A 19,946-nucleotide genomic window follows, 5' to 3' on the forward strand; every position below is an offset into this window, starting at 1 on the left:
GTGACGAAAAAACGGGATCATTTCGCTATAGGAGCCTAGCTAATATTATATACCTAGTTTAACTCACTCTCCTAACTCATCTTCGCTGTCTACAGGCAGAGCGCACGACTGTGGTCGTGAAGAACCGAGGTTCGATCCCCGCTTTAACTAATTTTTTTTTTCTTTTTTTATAACTTTTAATTTTTTTTATCACATGCTACTTATAAATATGTCAATAGACAGAAAAAAAGAGAGAATGAAATGAAAAGAGAGAGAGAGAAGAATACTAGAAGTTTCACTTCTGTCTTGCGTAGGCTTGACACACCCATTTTTTTTAATTGTTTGACCTGAGAAACCATTTTGCATTTTGAAAATGGGTATTTTGCATTTTGCATTTGAAATGCTTTTCTAAAAACCATTTTGCATTTTGCATTTTCAAATGGAAGAGTTTTGACCCATTTCGATTTTGCATTTCAAATGATTTTGGGTACCCATTTTGCACATCTCTGCCTAGATTACATGAAATTAGTAATAGGTACGCAGATGTAGCGGATCTGTTTAACTCCACAGAAGCTAGGTACAAAAAGGCTTTAATATCATATCTTTTAAATCATGATCAATAAAATGTAAGTCTACTCATACTTGCGTAAAAAGTCAAATAAATATGTATATAAAATGAACTGCCTGGGGCAACTGAGGAAACTTGGGTCAATAATAATAGTCAATACGGTGAACCAACAGTTTGATTGGCACTTACCTACTTTCAACCAAAACCTGAAAATAAATGCATACATTTTAATTTAAAATTAAGTTATGGTTTAATTTTAAATTATAATGTCACATCACAAAGTAACCGCTTCATATGAACAAAGCATACATTTTAGCTATTGTAATATATTATATCATGTATCTATACTATCATATATTTCAATCAATACTAATCTAACCTAGTCTACCTATAAGTTTTGCATGTACTTGTATCTCTAACTTTTTATATCCATCTAGAGTTTCTGTTAATTGTATATTTTCTGATGTCACTGTTTGTAATTTACTGTATATGGTATATTTTATACCGTTGATATTAAAATAAATAAATAAATCATTGCTATCCCTAATGCACAGCAGCAATGTGGAGATGCTGAGTCTATTCTATAGGTATTTTAATGGAGCCTGCTCTAAAGAGCTAGCAACATTGATTCGGCTTCCCCGACTTCTTCTAGCATTGACTCTGTGCAAAAACGGGCGGTGGAACGAACTGCCGGCCTCTGTGTTTCCTCCCTCCTACAACATGGGACTCTTCAAGCAAGACCCATGTTCACTCCTTCCTCTCCACAAAAAGACCCTCCGCACAGCATCCCCAAAGAACATAGGCCCTGAGGGAAATTATTTTCTTCAGGGCCTCCTGTGTGGAGTTAATATAAAAATAAAAAAATTCTCCTTACACTCCTTTCTCCGTTTGTTCACTCTATTTGCCCAAACCATCAGCTGTGAATCCAGAGGCGGATTTGCCCTTAGGCCTATGTAGGCCCGGGCCTAGGGCGGCCAGATATTAGGGGCGGCCAATCGTGACAAAAAAGTCACAGATGATAACAAGAAATTACTTCCTAAGTACCTAAATATTCTACATACGAAATAGCGATATGCAAGAGCGTGTTCACACACAGCACACAGCGCACGACAATCGACAATTATACAGTAATTAAACTAGCGAATTTAGCAAGCGTATTTTTTTACATTAATTCCACACAGGAGGCTTTGAGGAAAATATTTTCCCTCACGACCTATGTCATCTTAGGTGATGCTGTGTCTAGGGTCTTTTTAAGGAAGGGAAGGATAGGAAGTTCTGAAAAGGAAAATGTATGAGGGGTGGGTAGGAATCTGGGGATTAGTGTGTCCAGGAGTGACATACGTATGAATACATCCCTCCAACTGCAGTGCAAGGCGATGGGTCAAGATAGTCCGGCTGGAAAGGTCAAAAGGCCTCCCTCACCCAGTCTCTCTCGATCCGGCCCGCCACGCAGCAGGTGGCAGACGTATCCGCCGCCAAGACCTGGACAAATCTCACCCCATGAACCATGAATGATAATGGCAGGAAAATTAAAACGGTTTTGACCCTAGGAACTTACTGAAAAGTTTGGATACTCCTGGTCAATATGATGGGTAGAAAGGGGCGGCTACATGGTCTGGGGCCTTAGGGCCTAGGGCGGCCAAGACTGCAAATCCGCCTCTGTGTGAATCCCTTCTATAATCTTACTTTTTACGCTTATATCAGCCTTGCATTCTTTGCAGATCTCCACATTTCTCACAAGAATTAGAGTATGTATATATATTATGATATTGCAGTGTTTAAATGTACCTACAAGTAGAAACTGAGGTATTTCATTTATGTAAAGTATTCGTTTAAAGTGTCGGTAGGCAATCAACATCAAAATACTCAAGATATTACTTTGCAGCGCAGTTCAGTGTGAAACTTTACTGCCATGGTCTTACAGCATTATTTGGTTTACATCAATTGCTTACCGACCCGTGGGACAACGGGCCCAAAGGAATGTTTTGATATAATTTATTTTTTCCTGTTGATACATAGTGTGGAACCCTCATAGTTCTACATATAAATCAAACATAGAAAGAGTTCAGAAAAAGTTTTTGAAATATGTCTCTTATCGCATGCGAAATGATGAAAACAATGTGTCCATGAACCTTAAAACTCTTGATCAACGCCGAGATATCAGAGACCTAGTAATGCTATATAAGATAATCCACTATTTTATTGATAGCCCATACCTTTTACAAAATATTCATTTCAGATGTCCATTAAGAGTAACTCGATCTCCGGACACATTTTATATTCCTAAGAGCAATACTAATTATCTTGAAAATGTATTTATAAGAAGAAGCTGTAGCACCTTTAATAGATTATGCACAAATATCGATGTGTTCAATACGAGCCTCGCAGGATTCATAGCATTCCTAAGAGATTAGCGTTCGATCGTTGCGGGAAACTTAGCAGTGTTAATGTGTGTATTGTTTTTGTATGAGTTGAATCTGTAGTTTTTTATTTTTATTTTTTTGGAGATTTTCCTTTTCTACTAGTTAGTATTTATATTGTATTGTATTATTTATATTCATATGTTTTTCTACCTAAATATAAAATGAATCTTCTGTGGAAACTTTACTGGTTTATGCAACTTGGTAAAAATGATTTGTATTAAAATATATTTGTATAACTGTTTGTTTCCCAAATAAAATAAAATTAAAAAAATAAAATATTTGTTTTATGTCCAACCCAGGGGGGGTATAACTCCTATCGAAAATTGTTACCGTCAATATTGTGACGTCATATTGTTGCCTAACTATATCCACCAATGAAAAACTCTAAAAGTCTATGGAATAAACTTTTAGAGTTTTTCATTGGTGTATAGTGTAATAAGTAGGCCCTGAATGAGAATTGTACTGTCTATATATTAGCATATCTATGGTTTTTTAGGACCAATTTGTTTCATACAAGAAGCTTGAAGATATCGATCTAGTGAATGGTTTATTTATGGTCCAACCACTGCAGTTCATTGAAATCATTTTTATATATTTAGGTACTTTGTGTGCCTCGGGTGAGCAAAAGTAAAAATTATGTTTAGAAGAAAGGTTCGAAATAATAACTCTAATATCTTCACAAATTCATTCATTTTATTTAAATGTATTCAACAAGCATTTCACACCAGTTTACAACATATTTTTGCTGCCTATAAAACACAGTTACACATATTTCATAGTTTATACAATCAGCATATCTCCATTGACATAATAAAATGTAATTCCTTAAACACTGCTTGTAACATGATCCTTATTATGTACCAATTTGTCCATTCTTTGAAATCAATGAACAGTAAAGTTCAATTATTGGAAGATAACCACAGACCAAAGATTTGCAAATCAAGTGTTATAAGATAAACGAAAACCCTTTTAAATAAATACATATTAGGGGAAGGGAGGGCAGGATGGAAGGCTTAACTTTAAGATGTAAAAAAAATTAGAACAACATAATATTAATCCTTTATTTTAAGAAGTCTTCATAAAGATCTTACATGTTTATAAAATTGCGTTATTAAAAATAATTAAAATTGAGTATAAAATCTGTTAAGACTCATAAAAGCAAAACAGGAATAATTCCATCTTGCCCTAACCCTGAGGGCAGGATGGAAAGCTTATAAGGGCAATATGGAATGAATAGGATATCCTTGCATTTTACAATTGACACATAAAAGACAACCGTTTTCTATATCTGAACATAGTTCATGTGCCTAACCACGACACTCTGGACACTGTACCCAGTCCTCTGTGGGCGGTTCCACATATGCTTCTCCACATAATACACACAACACATCGTCTTGTGTTGACTGCTCCGGATGTTGTAGTATGTTCTCATCTTTTCCTGTCCTTTTCTCCTTTCCTTTACCCTTTCCTTTGCCCTTTCCTTTGTTTTTCTTGCCATTGATGACCGGATTAAGGACTAATTTTGGTTTCGCTTTCAGCTCCGTATTTTTTTCAATAGTTTCTTTGAATGGAGAACTAGTTAGGATTTCTGATTTTTGACATCTCAATTTTCGTTTCTTTATTGTAGGAGTAACTTTTGGTGATAGAAGTATTTTAATTGGAGAAACTAAGTACGAGGTGGATGGTTGTTGATAAGAGGTTGTTCCAAACTCTTATCAATAACACCTGAACTTTTTTCTTCTGACATCGTATTCTGTGTATTATCAAAATTAAGTTGCACTTCTTCATCCTGTATTTTTTCATAACCATCATGGAAAGTAGATGTTTCATTGGTAATATTGTCTGCAATATTGACGTCAACGTGAGATTGGCTTTCAATTGCTGAATCATTTGTGACGGTATTTTTGTTTCCCTCATCAGTCACAATGGAATTTTGTTCACCTTCAATTACTGGAGCGTTTTCATAAACAGTGGCCGGTGCAAAGTCTAAATCTGTAAACAAATGTCTATTTTATGGGAAGATGCCAGCCTTTCTGAACCCACTAGTGGCATTTTGCACAGTAGCACTTTTTTCATAGGCGATGCATACTAGCCTAGCTATATCAAACTGATTTACTCTTCTTCCAGGATGATTATTTTGAAAAGTGTTAGGGCTCGCTCAAAAGCCACTTTGAATGAACGGTAAACCGAGACGTCCAATGGTTGCAGCTTGTGGCTTGTGTGAGGGGGAATACTGACCATGATTATATGTTTTTCTCGAGCAAAATTTAAAGTTTCTAGGTTTTGATGAGTAACATGATTATCTGAAATTAAATAAACAGGTTTATCTGCTGTTGGTCTTGTTTTCTCAATAAATATTTGAAGCCAGTTGTTAAAGGTGTCATTAGTTATTCAGCCCGAATCAGAACACCAAGCTTGAGAGCCATTGAGAGCTCCATCCAAAAGACGTTCATTCATTCTCTTCTTGTGTCCAAATATAAAGAAAGGTGGAATGAAGCGACCAGTTGCACTGCAAGCACAATTCATGTGGTAAGTAGCCCTTTTTCTGCTATTGCTACAACGCCTACTTGTGTTTTGCCTTTTGTAGAAATTACTCGAGGAGGTTTAGAGGCACTAGTCTTAACACCAGTCTCATCCATATTATAGATGTCACCTGCGTGCGATTAAAAGCAGAACAACAATCTAAAGCTGTGGGTCCCGGTGTCCTGTAAGTTAGTTGGTGATGCCTTTTCATAAATTCGTTAAGCCATGATCCCCCAGCCTTCTCACATGTAAATGGATGCGGTATTTGTTTTGTACCGCCACCTCATAAGCAAATTGCTGTAGACTTTCTTTTGTTAAGCCGTAAAAAAGGGTGTCCCGTTCAATGGCAAGGTCACATTTTTTTTCCCAAGTTCTTTCGAAAAAACAGTTTGAAATCTACTTAGGTTTTTGGACGCGATACTTTTTTTGATATAGCGGTGTAAGTTCCGATCGCAATTCCATATTTCTATGAAGCTGCGCGTATTGTAGTAGTTACAGCTTCGTCCATCGCTATCTGCCAAGTCAAGATCCAAGATCCTATGTTACTCTTTCTAATATACTTGAACACCATCTATAAAGAGAATCATTCTCAATTAGTTGAAAAAAATTAAAACAGAAATCTAAATAATTGCACGCGGGCAAAATGGAAACTATTCCATCTTGCCCTAAAATGCAATTTTCCATCTTGCCCATAAGCTAACTGCCAATAATAATATCAATATCTTAGAAAATCCTTTAATTTTTTTCCTCTTTAAATATCAATTCATACAATCTATCCCGTATAGTAAGTGTTTATAAAAACAACATGGTAGTATTACTTACTTTGTATGAGTAATCACACTTTTAAAGTCAACTGATTTTGTAATAATTCGTCGCGAAAATACAAAACACGCGTGTAAGTCGCTTGGTGGCGCGAGCCGAACCGAGTCACCGGACATAAATACAACATGGGCGCTTATTTCTGTGTGCGTAGAGACACGGGCACTTTGTCGCGCGGTTTGCGATAGGTAGATAGTTTCCATCTTGCCCGCTCCTTCCATCTTACCCTCCCTTCCCCTATGTCCATTCTCTCTCAGTTCCTTTCTCCTTTACCTGAATATGGATTATGTTATGAAGATGATGAAAGCATACATGAAGTTTTAACCTTTGGAACACTGAGTGTGCCGAGGATTAAAATCCTCCGAACAAAATGTATTTATGTCAGATTACCACATGGATACACCGGTGTTCAACAGATACAAATCTTTGGTATCCAATGGGTACTTTTGGCCCTTGAGAGGTTAAAACATCCAAACTGAATCCACTGATGAAAATATTGATCTCTGATATTCTCTTAATTCATGTTATTTGTTGAATCGATAATGACTTAAGCACTTTTATTATGTCGGGCAAAAGCCTATTACAAAAGACCATTTATCTATTATTTGGTAATTGTTGTGTTGAAAAACAGTGCAGACGTTAAGTAACTCTTTCATATAAGTACATTTAGTTTGCCAATTTTTAAAATACAGACCAAAAAGAAAGAAACATTTCCCAAAACTTTCATAGTTTAATGTTTCATTTGTTAATGAACCATTTATCTAGATAGTTTGCAGTCCCAGCATTTAAAATAAATGCCAAGAAACTATACAAGAGCTTTGGTAAACGATTTTTAGTTTTTTTCTAATGTAATGCATTGCAAATGATATATTATTTTTTTATGTAACACTTTCCACAATCGTAAGTTGAACCGATGTTTCCAAATGAAATTTCACCAGAAACAGTTTTATGTCACAACTTGTTTAGTATTTGCTAAAAATGATTGATAAATCAATTTTTTATACATATAGGTACCCTGAAGGGACTAATTCAATCCAACTTAATTTGGCACTGTTATAACACAGACACTTGGAGAACATTTTCAAATCCATTTGAACTAATTTTTTAAAAGTTTGAAAACGGACAATCGGTAAATTTTATTATGGAGTAGTCATCGACATCCAAATTGATAGAATTAAACTAACATGAAATCTGCGTATCATTTCGACGAGCTGCAGGCAAACCACGTGACCATATTTTTGGCGCCAGGAGTGTTCGAGAATGTTTTGAATAAACTACGACATCAGTCATAAGTTGACGTTGAAATATTCAAACCCTGCGCAGAAAACTAAAGTTCGCGTAAGGCAAAGGTTTGAAGCGCAGTCCTTTATATGACTTTTCTGTGCAGGATCAGATTGTTCATTTTCACTTTTGTTCACCGATTTGGGATTTCTAGTTTTTTTACACAGCCAGCAATTTGCGTGGTATTGTAAAAAGGTCTATTAATTCATGAGCAGATTTTAATTTCGCGAACTAAATGATTATATTACAATGCGAGTTGTCTGTATACTGTCAGATTCATTTGTTGACAAATTAGGGAAATGGGAGAATGACACGACCCCTCCCCTCTCCTCGTAACTACATTTGTTCCCCTTTCGCTGATGGGATTTTGGATGTCCATGGGCCAAACTAAATTAGTGGAATCTTTGTATATATCTGATGCAATTCAGTCTGGACAATCTCTAACATGTTGTTACAAGAAACAATGTCTATTGGAATATATATAACTGTACAATGCTTGTGAAATATTTAATCTCTCATGAACATGAACAAGAAAATGACTTATGGAGATCTTATGAATTTAGAAGAAGCAAATTGTATAGTAACAGAATTGAAATACCTACACGGAACATTCAACACATATAATGTATTATATTATATTTGGCACGCGGTTCTAATCTAGAGGCATAAGCATATTAACATCCATAACAGTTGGGCATAAAGGTACGGCATTAACGATAGAATGCAACCAATTAATACATTAATTTACCCGTTAAAAGAACTTTTGATGTGATGTCTTTGATTAAATGCATACCTATTAAGAATAGAAGTATATTTTTATAAGTAATTTATAATATAATAGAGGTTACAATATTATTTATGATTATTCTAGGAACACATATATTTAATGATTAATTTTTAGCATTTTCAATATAATATGAGCCTTATCATGTCTAGTAAGCATGTTTTATGGTCTTGTCTTGTATAAAATGCAATGTCAAACATTGGAATTATTAAGCGTTATTTGGTTATGAAAGTCCGGCTTTCAATAAATTATTTTTAGCAATATAATAAAATTATAATATTTGGATTATGATTACAATGGATACAAAAATCTTTTTTGTTATCATATATTGTGATTTCACTTATAATAAAGTTTTATTGAAATTAATGAAAAAATATAATTTATCTTCCTTATATTGAGCATGTTTTAAAACTTGTCAGTTGATACACGCTTTGCTTTTCTCATTATTGTCACATTCAAAATTTCCAGCTCGAAGACTCAATATTAATACCTCCTATGATGATAAAAAATAGTTTCTTAAATTGTAAAATAAGTCATACCCCACCCAATAAGTTTTCATTTCTTTATCAACCATTCATGTATTTGTGCTGTTGGACCATCGAGGCTTATCTTCTTCTTTAGTATGCTTTACATTCGAAAGTTCACATTGTAAGGCAAAATTATAATTTGTTCACGTTAGCAAACTGGTGCATTATTTGTCAATTATTACGAACTATGATTTGCCAATATCGTCTTTGTGGACATATTGTGTTAAGGTTCAGACAGATTTCATTTGATAAATTTTTGTGTTTCATGTGCAAGTGGTTTATACTTAAGTTAGACTATTTGTTGTTAGATAGAGCTGCTTTGTGTTGCTATAACTAACGCTAAAGCTATATCAAATGTGAAGTTTTTACGCATGGAGGTTTTTTTCCAGCCCGTAAATAGCTTTACGCATATAGCACTGCACTCTGGTAGGATCACTAACGGGACACACGCTCAGGAGGCATGTGCAGCTTTTGGGAGTGGTAAACACCAATAGATACAGGAAATGTGAAGAGGATGAAGAGACTCCAACTGACCCATGATGAAAACTGAAAACTGTTGTGGAACCAGGAGATATAGCCGAATATCCAATGACAACCCTAGGGAACTTTATCAGAGGTTTACAGTCCAAAGAATGTGGTAAAATGGGAGATAGTGCGATGGACCCATGGCCAGAGTGCTCATGGGAAGTACGTAAACTGTTTCGGTTTTCATTAAAATACCAATTTTTAGTGTTTTTAGAGCTATGAGAAGGAATATTGATAATTTCAGATCTCTGCATGAACATAATTATTAAATATTATATTAAGAATGGTTGAAAAATGATGGTGTAGTACAACTTGTGTGTTTCTTAAATACAATTTTCCACGATGGTGTCCAACCTACAATAGGTAAGGCACAAAAAGAAAATAAAATATTTCATAGGGTATGACTGAATGTTGAATGCCTGAAAAACTTTTGCTAATGCAATCAATGTATTTTGCAATAAAAATAATTAATTACACAAATTAAACAAGTCGTACTAGTTTGGTCAAATGTTGCTATTGAGCGTGTGGGCACAACGCGTTGCTACAGGCATCAAATGTGCAAGTTCCACTCTTGTGGACCCCCATTTGCATCTCATGCACCCACAAATTTTTTTTCACTGACCTGTAACCCCTGCAGGTCTATATTGACCCCTGGTGGTCGATATATACCACTTTGGGAATTACTGGTATAAACCAATGAAAATCAACAAATGAGTAATATCTTGTAATAAAACAACAGTAGTAGTATTTATACCTTATAACTATGTATGTATGATACCTATATTATGTCCATATCATATCTTATACCTACTTAAAATAAGAACACCACACATGTTTATATTATAAATATGGTCATATTGAGAAGCTTGCATATTATGTAGATGAAAAGCAGTTTAAATATTAAACACATTTTTTTACTATGTTATAAGAAGAAAATATTATTTTATGAAAGTGTTAAATGAATAATTACCATCTATAATATTGAAGAATGTAAATTTTGAATTTATAAAAATAAATAATACTAGATGTTAAATACTAGACTATTTATATGTTCTTGATGTTCTTTGAATTATGTATTAGAGTGATTTTTCATTGTTAAAAATTGATATGATAGAGATTTTGATATCGTTTTGATATGCCTGCTAGGTGAATTAAATGTTGAACTTTGTTGCCATAGGTTTTTTCATGTTTCGGTAATAAACTTAAGTTTCAACTGTTGTATTAGCAATATATAATGATTGTGTGACACATTAATTTCGTTATCAATGTGATTTTTTTATTTACTCTCGTCACACTTCAATGTTTTTATTGTTTTAATAAATAAAACCAATATTTTTATTAATTTTACAAATTCATTTATATTAATAATTTTCACTGCTATTACTGCCATCTATATGTATACGAAGAAGTAACTTTCCAAGATATGACTATATTTTTGTTAGATGGCAGTACAGTGCAATCAAATGACGTTATTCACCGACTTTTACATAATAATTATTGGATCTACATCGCAATAAAATTATGTAAAAATGTAGGTTCATGAAATATTATAATATGGATAGACCCTTTTTGGTAAATAACTCGGTTCTGTTCACATTCATTGCATGCAAAGTTACGCTTTTAATACTGTTTGGTAGATGGCAGTATACATAGTTTACCAAAATATCAATAACAGTTGCAGCGAATTTTTTTATTCCAATATTTGCGGTTGCAGGTCTACAAAAGTGATGTTTTTCACAATATAATCTCAATGACCACTGATAAACTACGTTCAACATTATTTGCAGGTGAAAATTTATTTATCAGCAATAAATCAAAAGTTTTGTTGGGATTTCAGATGAAAATTCACAATATGTTGTGATTATTTGATTACTAGAGTGATAAATGAATATTTAACTAATTTTCCTAAACTTATTTTGATAAATTAGTACAGATTCCTAAAAACACTGATAAATGCTTTCATATCAAAATCCTTCTGAGATATGTTTGACATGAAACTAAAAGCGAAAGCACACGTTAGAACTATAATAAACAGACAATTATTATTCACGGTAATATATTGTTACCCTCATTCACTTAGATATTATGTAAATGGCCATAAGAAAATAACAATACTAGTTAGTAGTTGGACGATTCAGCGTGATCCACTTGAAGGGTTAGATATTTGATAATATATAATGGACCCCCGATGATAGTATCTACCTAAAAGTTTATTTATTTTTTAATCGCGGGATTAATGACCAGTGGCGTGGCGAAAACTCTCGGATACCTAGGAAACATTGCATCGGACCGGCTGGTTTATAAAACGGGCCACCTATCTTCACACCGAAGTGAGTAGGTACAAAGTTTTTTTCATTCAAAAAAGTAATTTATCATTGAAGAAGAAGATTATAGGGGCCGTTCAAGTATTATGTAAGCACTATAGGGGGGCAGGGGGGTCTTTGCTTTGCTTATTTTTGATGACATGGGGGGGTGGGGGGGTCGAGATAGTGATTACGTCAGCACTGCTCAGCAGTAGTTATTTTTTTTTACACATTGGCAACCCACACATTGTCTATGTTTGAAAACCGAATACATTTTCGGGGATTCCCACAAATAATTAGTACGTTTAGGTACTCGCTTAAAAAACAGAATACATGTGCATATAGGTACCAATTTTTACGTAAGCATGGGAGGGGGGGGGGGGTAAGAGCTTTGCTTACTTTTGGTGACAAGGGGGAAGAGGGGTAAATAATTGTAATAAATCTGCTTACGTAATACTTGAACGGCCCCATACTAATAAACCTAAACGAAACATGAAACAGAACTAAACACAGAACAATAAAAGTAACAGTCTTAAGTTAAAATAAAATTTATTCCAATAAAAGAATAATTGCTGAAATAAATAAAAAAATTGCTCAAATAAAAAAAATATTATTACTTATTATGTAAAACTAAAGAGATTGCTAGTTGTGTACCAAGGAAAATAAAAACATCTTCAAGAAATATAAAATAATGATAATGATCTACAAAATGAATGTCTATTTAAATTAAAATACAAGTTCATAATAATAAGGAAAATTGTCAAGAATTTCAATTATTGTTTGTACCAAGTAAAGTGTAGTTCCTGCCAATATCTATGTGGCTGATATGAATCGAACGTGCCTAGTTCAGTAAAGGCAAAGTTGGTAACTACCTAAGTGAATTTTCTTTTTCAAAATTTTCCTCAGCTTGAGATCGATGTTATGAACAAAAAAGATAATCTTTAACGAAGATGGCGAATGAAAAAAATTGACCCAACCAATAATTATGAATCCAAATATTATCTGCACACTGGAAATTTATTTATTTATCAAATGATCTTGTAATCAGACATTTAATAAAACATTTTTTTCGCCTGAATTTTTAAATGCTTTACTGCGCCCAAGCTGCCCATGCAGTCGCCACGCCATTGCCCAATGCCCATCACCACCGACAATGGTTATTACTTATTACATTAATATAATATTTTTTAGGTTGGGTTGGAATGTGTTGGGTTAGGTTGGGTTGGATGGGGCTAACTAGTCCACCTCGTGGCAGACCTCCATGTAGTCGGGGTCGTGTATGATGTCCTTGATCATGTCCTTCAGCATGGTGTAGCGAGGGAACATGGGATACACCTTGGAGTTCACATAGTCCGACTGCAACGAGAAAGGTCAGTGGTATTTACATGGTAGCTATTTTTGGTCACAGAAAAAAAAAACTAATGGTACGTATACATTTGCGAACCGAAACGCGAACCCAGCCACGAATTACGAGAAAGGAACGAAGCAACTTCAAGCAGCATTTTGTGCCTTTTGCGGTTGCTTCGTTGCTTACACATAAGTTGAGGTTCAGTTCGGCAGTTCTGCTCGCGTATGTATACGTAGCATTAGATTAACAGTATAGTATAGAGTTGCAACATACAACTTTGTTGCAACTCTCTTGGACGAGCTAGATCTCTCCACCTTGGTCGCTTTATTTTAAAGAAAGACAAACATTCTCGGGTTACGAATAACCTGACAATATTTGAAAATCTCCTACTACCATCACAGTAAGCGGAAAATGTTGCTCGTGTTGTGATGGAGGACTTATCCAGCCGAGGAATTGAACACAATACGTCTGGGTTGGACCCAAATGCGATGTCAACGCAGCCACCGACTGATCGAAAATATGTAGATTTTATCTAAATACAAGTTATAAAGTTTATTTTTAATTTATTTTATTTCAGTTCTTAAAACAGGCATGATGCCCAAAACTTATGTACATGAAAGTTTAAAAAGTAGCTAATAATGAATAAAATGTAGAATGCATACGTAAATAAAATAGACCGCCAAACATCTGGTTCTTGGCACACTTGTTTCATTCACATTCATGCATTGTCTCATGCAAACCCTTCTGTTATTCTGCCTCTTGACATGGCCCGACACAACTATTTGGTTCACTTGATCGTGCCATATCTTCCTCGGGTATACCCGAATTCTTCTACTATTCACATGCGCGTCATATATTTTCCTTTCACTCCTTTCTATGTTCATTCATCTGCTCTACATGCCCAAACCATCTAAAGGTGCGTATAAACGGGGCAAAATTTGCCCCAGCCGAACCACGAATTATGGGAAAGGGCGTTTCGTGTAAATTTTGTTCCGTTTATATGCAGCCTTAGCGTCCGTTTCTTAATCTTACCCAATACGCTTACATCAACCTTGAATCTCTACACTTTCACATGGTCATACATAAAAGCCCCCGAAAAATGGCTTTAATTAATAAATAAATAACACATACGCCTCAGGGATCTCATTTCTACAGCATCCAGTCTTCAATATTACCTTCAGTTCCCGAATAAGATTCCTGAGGCCGGAATACTTCTTCAGCAGCCGGTAGAGGTCATTTGTCATCTGAGTGTTCTCAGTTTCGATTTGAGCAGTTGTCATATCTGAAAACCAGGAAATGTTTTATTGTAGATTCAATTTATTAAGCACGGGTAATCAGATAACAGACAGACGGGATACCATTTCCTATTATCAAAATGAAACCCATACCGTACCATCATTTTCAAATATGTATTGTTTACCCTGCCCCTTTCATTTTTGCATTCTTACCAGAAAAGGCGGTTCTACTGATCCAGACGTGGTGGGTCATTTGAAAAAAATGAGTGACTAGTCTTTATTTTATATTTTGAAAATTGCCCATACATTATTATCAATATTAATTTGTAAGTCCGCGACTCTAAATACATATTATGTTAATATAGAAATTGGAAATAACTACATAATCTATGTACTTCTAAAGCTTCTATTAGAGACAACAGATGTCACTGCTCGTCACTCGCCGCCGCCGCTCGCAGCACTGCTGTTTCGCGGTACATTTAAAATAAATTAAGAATAAGACCAGTTGTTTTGATGCACATAATTTATTATTATTGTTGTCTTATAATTTTTGGGGGTCAAACACCAATTGACCTAAGGGAAGAACCGCCACTGCTTACCAGTGAGTTTTGCTATCTATTCCCTGATTTTAGAATAGACAATAGCCGTTAACCATTTTTCCTTGAGTTAGTTAGTTTTTCTTGAGCATCTTTTGATTTCTCCGGCCCTTGTAATAGTTGTATTCTTACCAGTGAGTCGTTCTATCCTCTCCCTCCTGTCGGCCGCCTCCTCGGCCAGCTTAGTGGACGTCTTGACCCCCTCACCGGACTTCTGCGACTTCTCCATGATGGCGCAGGCGCGAAGGACGAAGGCCGGGACGGTCTCCTGCTTCTCCTGCTTAGGGATGTCCACCAGGGTCCAGTACTGCGTCTCCAGGCGTATGACATCCTGGAAATAGCGACATAAAGGTTTTGTTATATTCTTCTGATAATTCCAAAAACACTTGTCAGAAGGTAGGGAGGATAATCAAAGTTAGAAGCAGTTATCACCTCACCTCCTATCAAGGTCCAATAGAGTACAGGCTTAGGCTTGGGCGCACGACGGACAAATTACGAAGTCAGTATTGTAACATAATAAAACAATACACAAATCACAGTAACAACGAGTATCAACAGCAATCGTTGCAATTTCCAAATTGTCGTTGCTCGATGGCACTGACTTGATCACGTGACGCTTCGAAATCCATCGCAAGTCGAGCCCTGTATTTACCGTAGTCATTCTTCGCCTCCTATAAATCCTCACAATTTATTATCAGTAACATTATTTAGATTTTAAACTTTGTTAGAAATGGTTTTCTGTAGCTCCAAGGTCTCATAGACTTATATGCATTCCCGTTCCATTTTCTTTCTTTACGCAACTTTTTGGGTTACATTGTGCTACTGGCTCCGGGCAGTCAGGAGCAGTGGCGGCCGGTGGTCAAAATATGTGGGGGTTCACCGGATTACAACATTAAGTCATAAAATAAATTAAATAAAGGTAGATACCTATTTATAAAGAAGTTCTATTCTCTGCTCCTTTTGTTTAGCGAAGACCTCTATCAATGCAACACTGATAGTGCGTTCAGTCTGTCCTGGCTCAACGTGTTTAAAAAAGATTTTATTCTTTTTAACGTTGAGAAACATCTTTAGCTTTCAACTGAGGTCATTCCAAAGGTCATGAATGGTGCACAAAAGTTTTAGTAATTTCACAGTCTCGGGAAAGTCTTCTAATAAACAAGTAGATACTATAAAAAGTTGTAAAATTGATAAAGCGCAGTTAGCTTTTGAAAAATCGTCGCGGGCGTAAATTGCACAGAGTTTACCTTTTACTGATCTTTATTTAGGAAGTCATACGTTTTAAGCGTCACATTTAAATCATTTTCTGGGAAATTTGACCTGTATCGATTTTTATTAAATAGCTCATTATGGTGTTTAACTTAGGCACGGTAGCCTGAATCCAATTGCATTCTGATGTCAACTTTTCCTAAAACCTTTAAGCCCAAAACTTTTTGTAAATGTAAATGACAAGAATTATGTTTTTTGATTTTTTCAGAAAGGTGAGTTACATCAGTAGCACCGCTGATTGTCCAAACTGAATCAACATCGTAAATTAAACACGGAAAACAAAATAAACTATTGAATTGATCACATGCACAGAGCTACCAAGCTTTGTTTTACAATGTTTTGTTAAATAATCGGGTAAACTTCTTCGATCCAGATTTTTACTCTTGTTTTATTATCAGTTCAGGTTTTAGGTGGAACGGCATTTTTTATTATCACTTTGTTTTCAAAACTCGACCTATTGTTCTTAATGTATTCCACATTCAAACTCATTCTTAATTTATACTTTGAACAAACACAAAAGTAATCATAAATTAGTATAACCTACAGTTGATATGCCTTATTAATATCTAATTGATATACAAGATCGATATAACCTGCAATTAAACTTCAAAACTTTCGCAGAGTAAGAAAAGTTTTAAATTCAACAGACAATGCCCGTACCCGGCAACGGCGAGTACTGACTAAACTGATAATAAGTAATCTGACCATCACTCATCTCTTAATGACAAGTTTTATCCTGTATGCTTGTATCGAAGAAGCGTAACATTCGCTGAAAAATAGCAGATGGTAAATTGAAACAACGATATCGACAATAATATCAAACATACGCGTTTTAGTTTAACTTTCTACTGAATAAACCGTTCCTTCTGATGTGGTGGTAAAACTCCGAACGCCGTTCTTGATATGGTATTATTTGCAAAGAATAGTATGTAATGGTATGGACCCACGCTTTCGACTGTTCCACAGAATATGCTACAAAGCAGTTAAATTTTGGATCGCAATCGAAAACGAACTGCTACGAACATAGGCACAAGTCAAAGTCGGTCTGCAAGTTAAGCGCGCCTAATAAGTAGGTACCTTTTGAATGAGATATTATAACCGAACCGAGTTTCGTATTGTGATTAGCCATGTCGGAAATCTTGTTGGTTGTTCGGCGCTCGGGAGCACATATTAGCTGGCCGCCACTGGTCAGGAGCCGCACAGTAAACAATAATTAAAGCTTCAAAATATGTTTCTATGGAGTGTGTTAAGGTAAGTACTTGATTTACTTTTACCAGTGATTCCTGACATTATTTGAATAAAAAAGTCAAGAAATTTTTGGTCCCCGATGACACAGAAAATCAGTAACAATTTGGAAGGTGATTTCGATGTGAGGGGTTGGGCGGTTACTAGACTGAGTGACCGGTGACGAAATGTGGAAGAAATACTAAAAGTTGTTTGAGAAAAACACATAAAAAAGTCTTCGTAGATTTAATTTTTTTAATTTGATTTAGTTTAATTTTTTTACTCAAAATAATGTCAAGAATCACCGGTTGAAGTAAGTCAAGTACGTACCTTAACATCTTGTTTAGCACGTGACAAACTTTTAAAACGTTTGTACACAAAACAGCAATAACATTGAACATAAAAATAATACATTTTGAACGACCTGGGAATCAATCTTCAATTTATACTTCGTTTTACAGTTCCTCCAATAATAGCTAAAGCTCGATAGTCTCTATCTGAAATGTATTATTGAGGTTAATATGGTATTTAAAGTTACTGGTTCAGTACTTGGCTTTGACTCGCTATCGTTGTGGGTCCAGGGGACCTATACGACTCTCATATATAGATTTTGTATTTATATAAGGGAACTGTCTATCCTTCTGCGTGATCTCAGTCAGAATGTAGAAAAGTACTGAGGCGTATCTTTTTAGCAGATTTTAATTTTAAGAAAAGCAATTTTCTAATGAAACATTGGTCCCCGAAGATCGATATCGTTTCTCGATATCGAAATAGTCTGTTAGAAATCGGAAGATAACCCAATTTAGAGGCGAAATCGTAAAAAAAAACATCACTGGCCCGCTTAGAAGCTAGCCACTGAGTTAACAATAACACTGAAGATAATAAGGTTATCTAGAAGACTCAGCGAAAGCAAATGAAAATATTAATTATATAACATAAACTTTGGTAAAGAAATAATCTTAAATGAAGGAGGAAAATACAATAATGTATATAAGTATTCCCATAACAATGCCTCTAACGACTTTCTATGGTCTAAGTCTAAAGGCAAAATTTCATTAGACAAACTGGAAAAGTTGAAGACAAATTTTCCGGCAAATTAACTTGGGTAGGTACTTATATCCATCTCTACTCCCACAAAGCAATAAACTACAAGTCCTGTTATTTTCGTCATTCATTTTCATTTCATGTCTCGTAGTTATTTTTTCCGTCCACCGCTTTTTCAAGACGGTGAAAATTGTTTCTGAAATTCGCTAGATTTAAAATAAGCATCATCTCTAAAAATAACTACAAAAATGCGATAGTTAATAATTTTATTTAATTATTAACGCTGTTTTTAGAGGCTTTTACATCGGTATAGTAAAAATTATACAGTTTTTTTTTCTTTTGATACATAATTGAACTCTCCCAGCAACAATCGTTTATATTTGTTTAGTGATAAATTGAAGATGTCCACTGACTCGGCACAAATATTTCACTCCATTTTGGTAAATGAGGAGGAAATATGGTAGTTAGTCCCAGAATTTTGAACTAAAGTAAATCCCGACTTCTAGTATTAATGAAAGAAATCCTAAAGCTTATCAATGCAAGCAGTATTACACTATCATCATATAAAAATACTAAGTCAGTGAAAATCCTCCTGTCTGACAGTTTAAGCATATTCAGATAATTTTAAAAAGCATCATAGTTCAAAAAAATTGCTGGAAATCTATTTTTAAAACGTAGGAAGCGAAACTGATAGCTAAGTTAACCATAGCCATCTATATTAAGGATATAACGAATTTTTTTACGGTAGGTCCACACAGGAGTCCTTGAGGAAAATAATTTCCCTCAAGCCTTTGTCATCTTTGGTGATTCTGTATGGGAGTCATTGGGTCAGTGGGTCAGTGACGGACGTATGAATCCATCCCTCTTACTGAAGTGCGAGACGATGGGCCGAGAAAGGTCAAAAAGATCTCCCTCAACCAGTTTCTCCCGATCCGTAAGTGGGCAGACGCGTCCGCCACCAAGACATAGAAAACCTCAATCCATCATGTATGATACCTAACTAACTAACTAACTAACTAACTAACCATAGCGCCGTTTCCCCGAAGGGATATACAGAGAAGACGGACCGAAAAACAACTCGATCTTGGTACACACTCCTTTCCTCATTCACATTCATGCATCGTCTCATATAGACTCTTCTATTATTCTGACTCTTGACATGGCCTGACTCAAGTATCTGATTCATTAGGTAGTGCCATGTCTTCCCCGACTTCTGCTACCATTTACATTTGCATCATATATTCTCCTTACATTTTTTCGCTCATTCGCTCTACATGCCCAAACCAAGCGTCCCTAACAGTAAGTTATTCACTTCGTCAAGGGCCCCGTTACACGCATGCATGATACACGAACATATGGCTGTATACAAAACTATCATATTACACGTAATTTATATTATTTGACGAGAAAATCAGTTAGCATTGAAGACTGTAAATAAGTGGGACAATTAAATATAGTATTGGCAAAAAATTTCATTAAAGTTCCCTGTAAATCACTTAAA

The 19,946-nt window shown here is 35.2% G+C and overlaps 1 protein-coding gene across 1 annotated transcript in view; it reads right to left on the reverse strand.

Moving 5' to 3' along the window:
- Positions 1 to 7,316: 7,316 nt before the first annotated feature.
- The window catches only part of LOC149423283 (uncharacterized), a 673,327-nt gene continuing 660,697 nt past the window's right edge, over positions 7,317 to 19,946 (reverse strand). The window contains exons 5-7 of the mRNA XM_089632637.1: positions 15,044 to 15,242; positions 14,256 to 14,362; positions 7,317 to 13,088 (exon numbers count right to left, since the gene is read on the reverse strand). Of these exons, the coding sequence (XP_089488763.1) occupies positions 12,969 to 13,088; positions 14,256 to 14,362; positions 15,044 to 15,242 (426 nt within the window). The 3' untranslated portion in view covers positions 7,317 to 12,968. The remainder of the gene's footprint in view (positions 13,089 to 14,255; positions 14,363 to 15,043; positions 15,243 to 19,946) is intronic.

The sequence above is a fragment of the Hesperophylax consimilis genome, chromosome 6 (genome assembly GCF_061612785.1).
Source record: "Hesperophylax consimilis isolate HC1 chromosome 6, BYU_Hcon_1.0, whole genome shotgun sequence".
Lineage (NCBI taxonomy): Eukaryota > Metazoa > Arthropoda > Insecta > Trichoptera > Limnephilidae > Hesperophylax > Hesperophylax consimilis.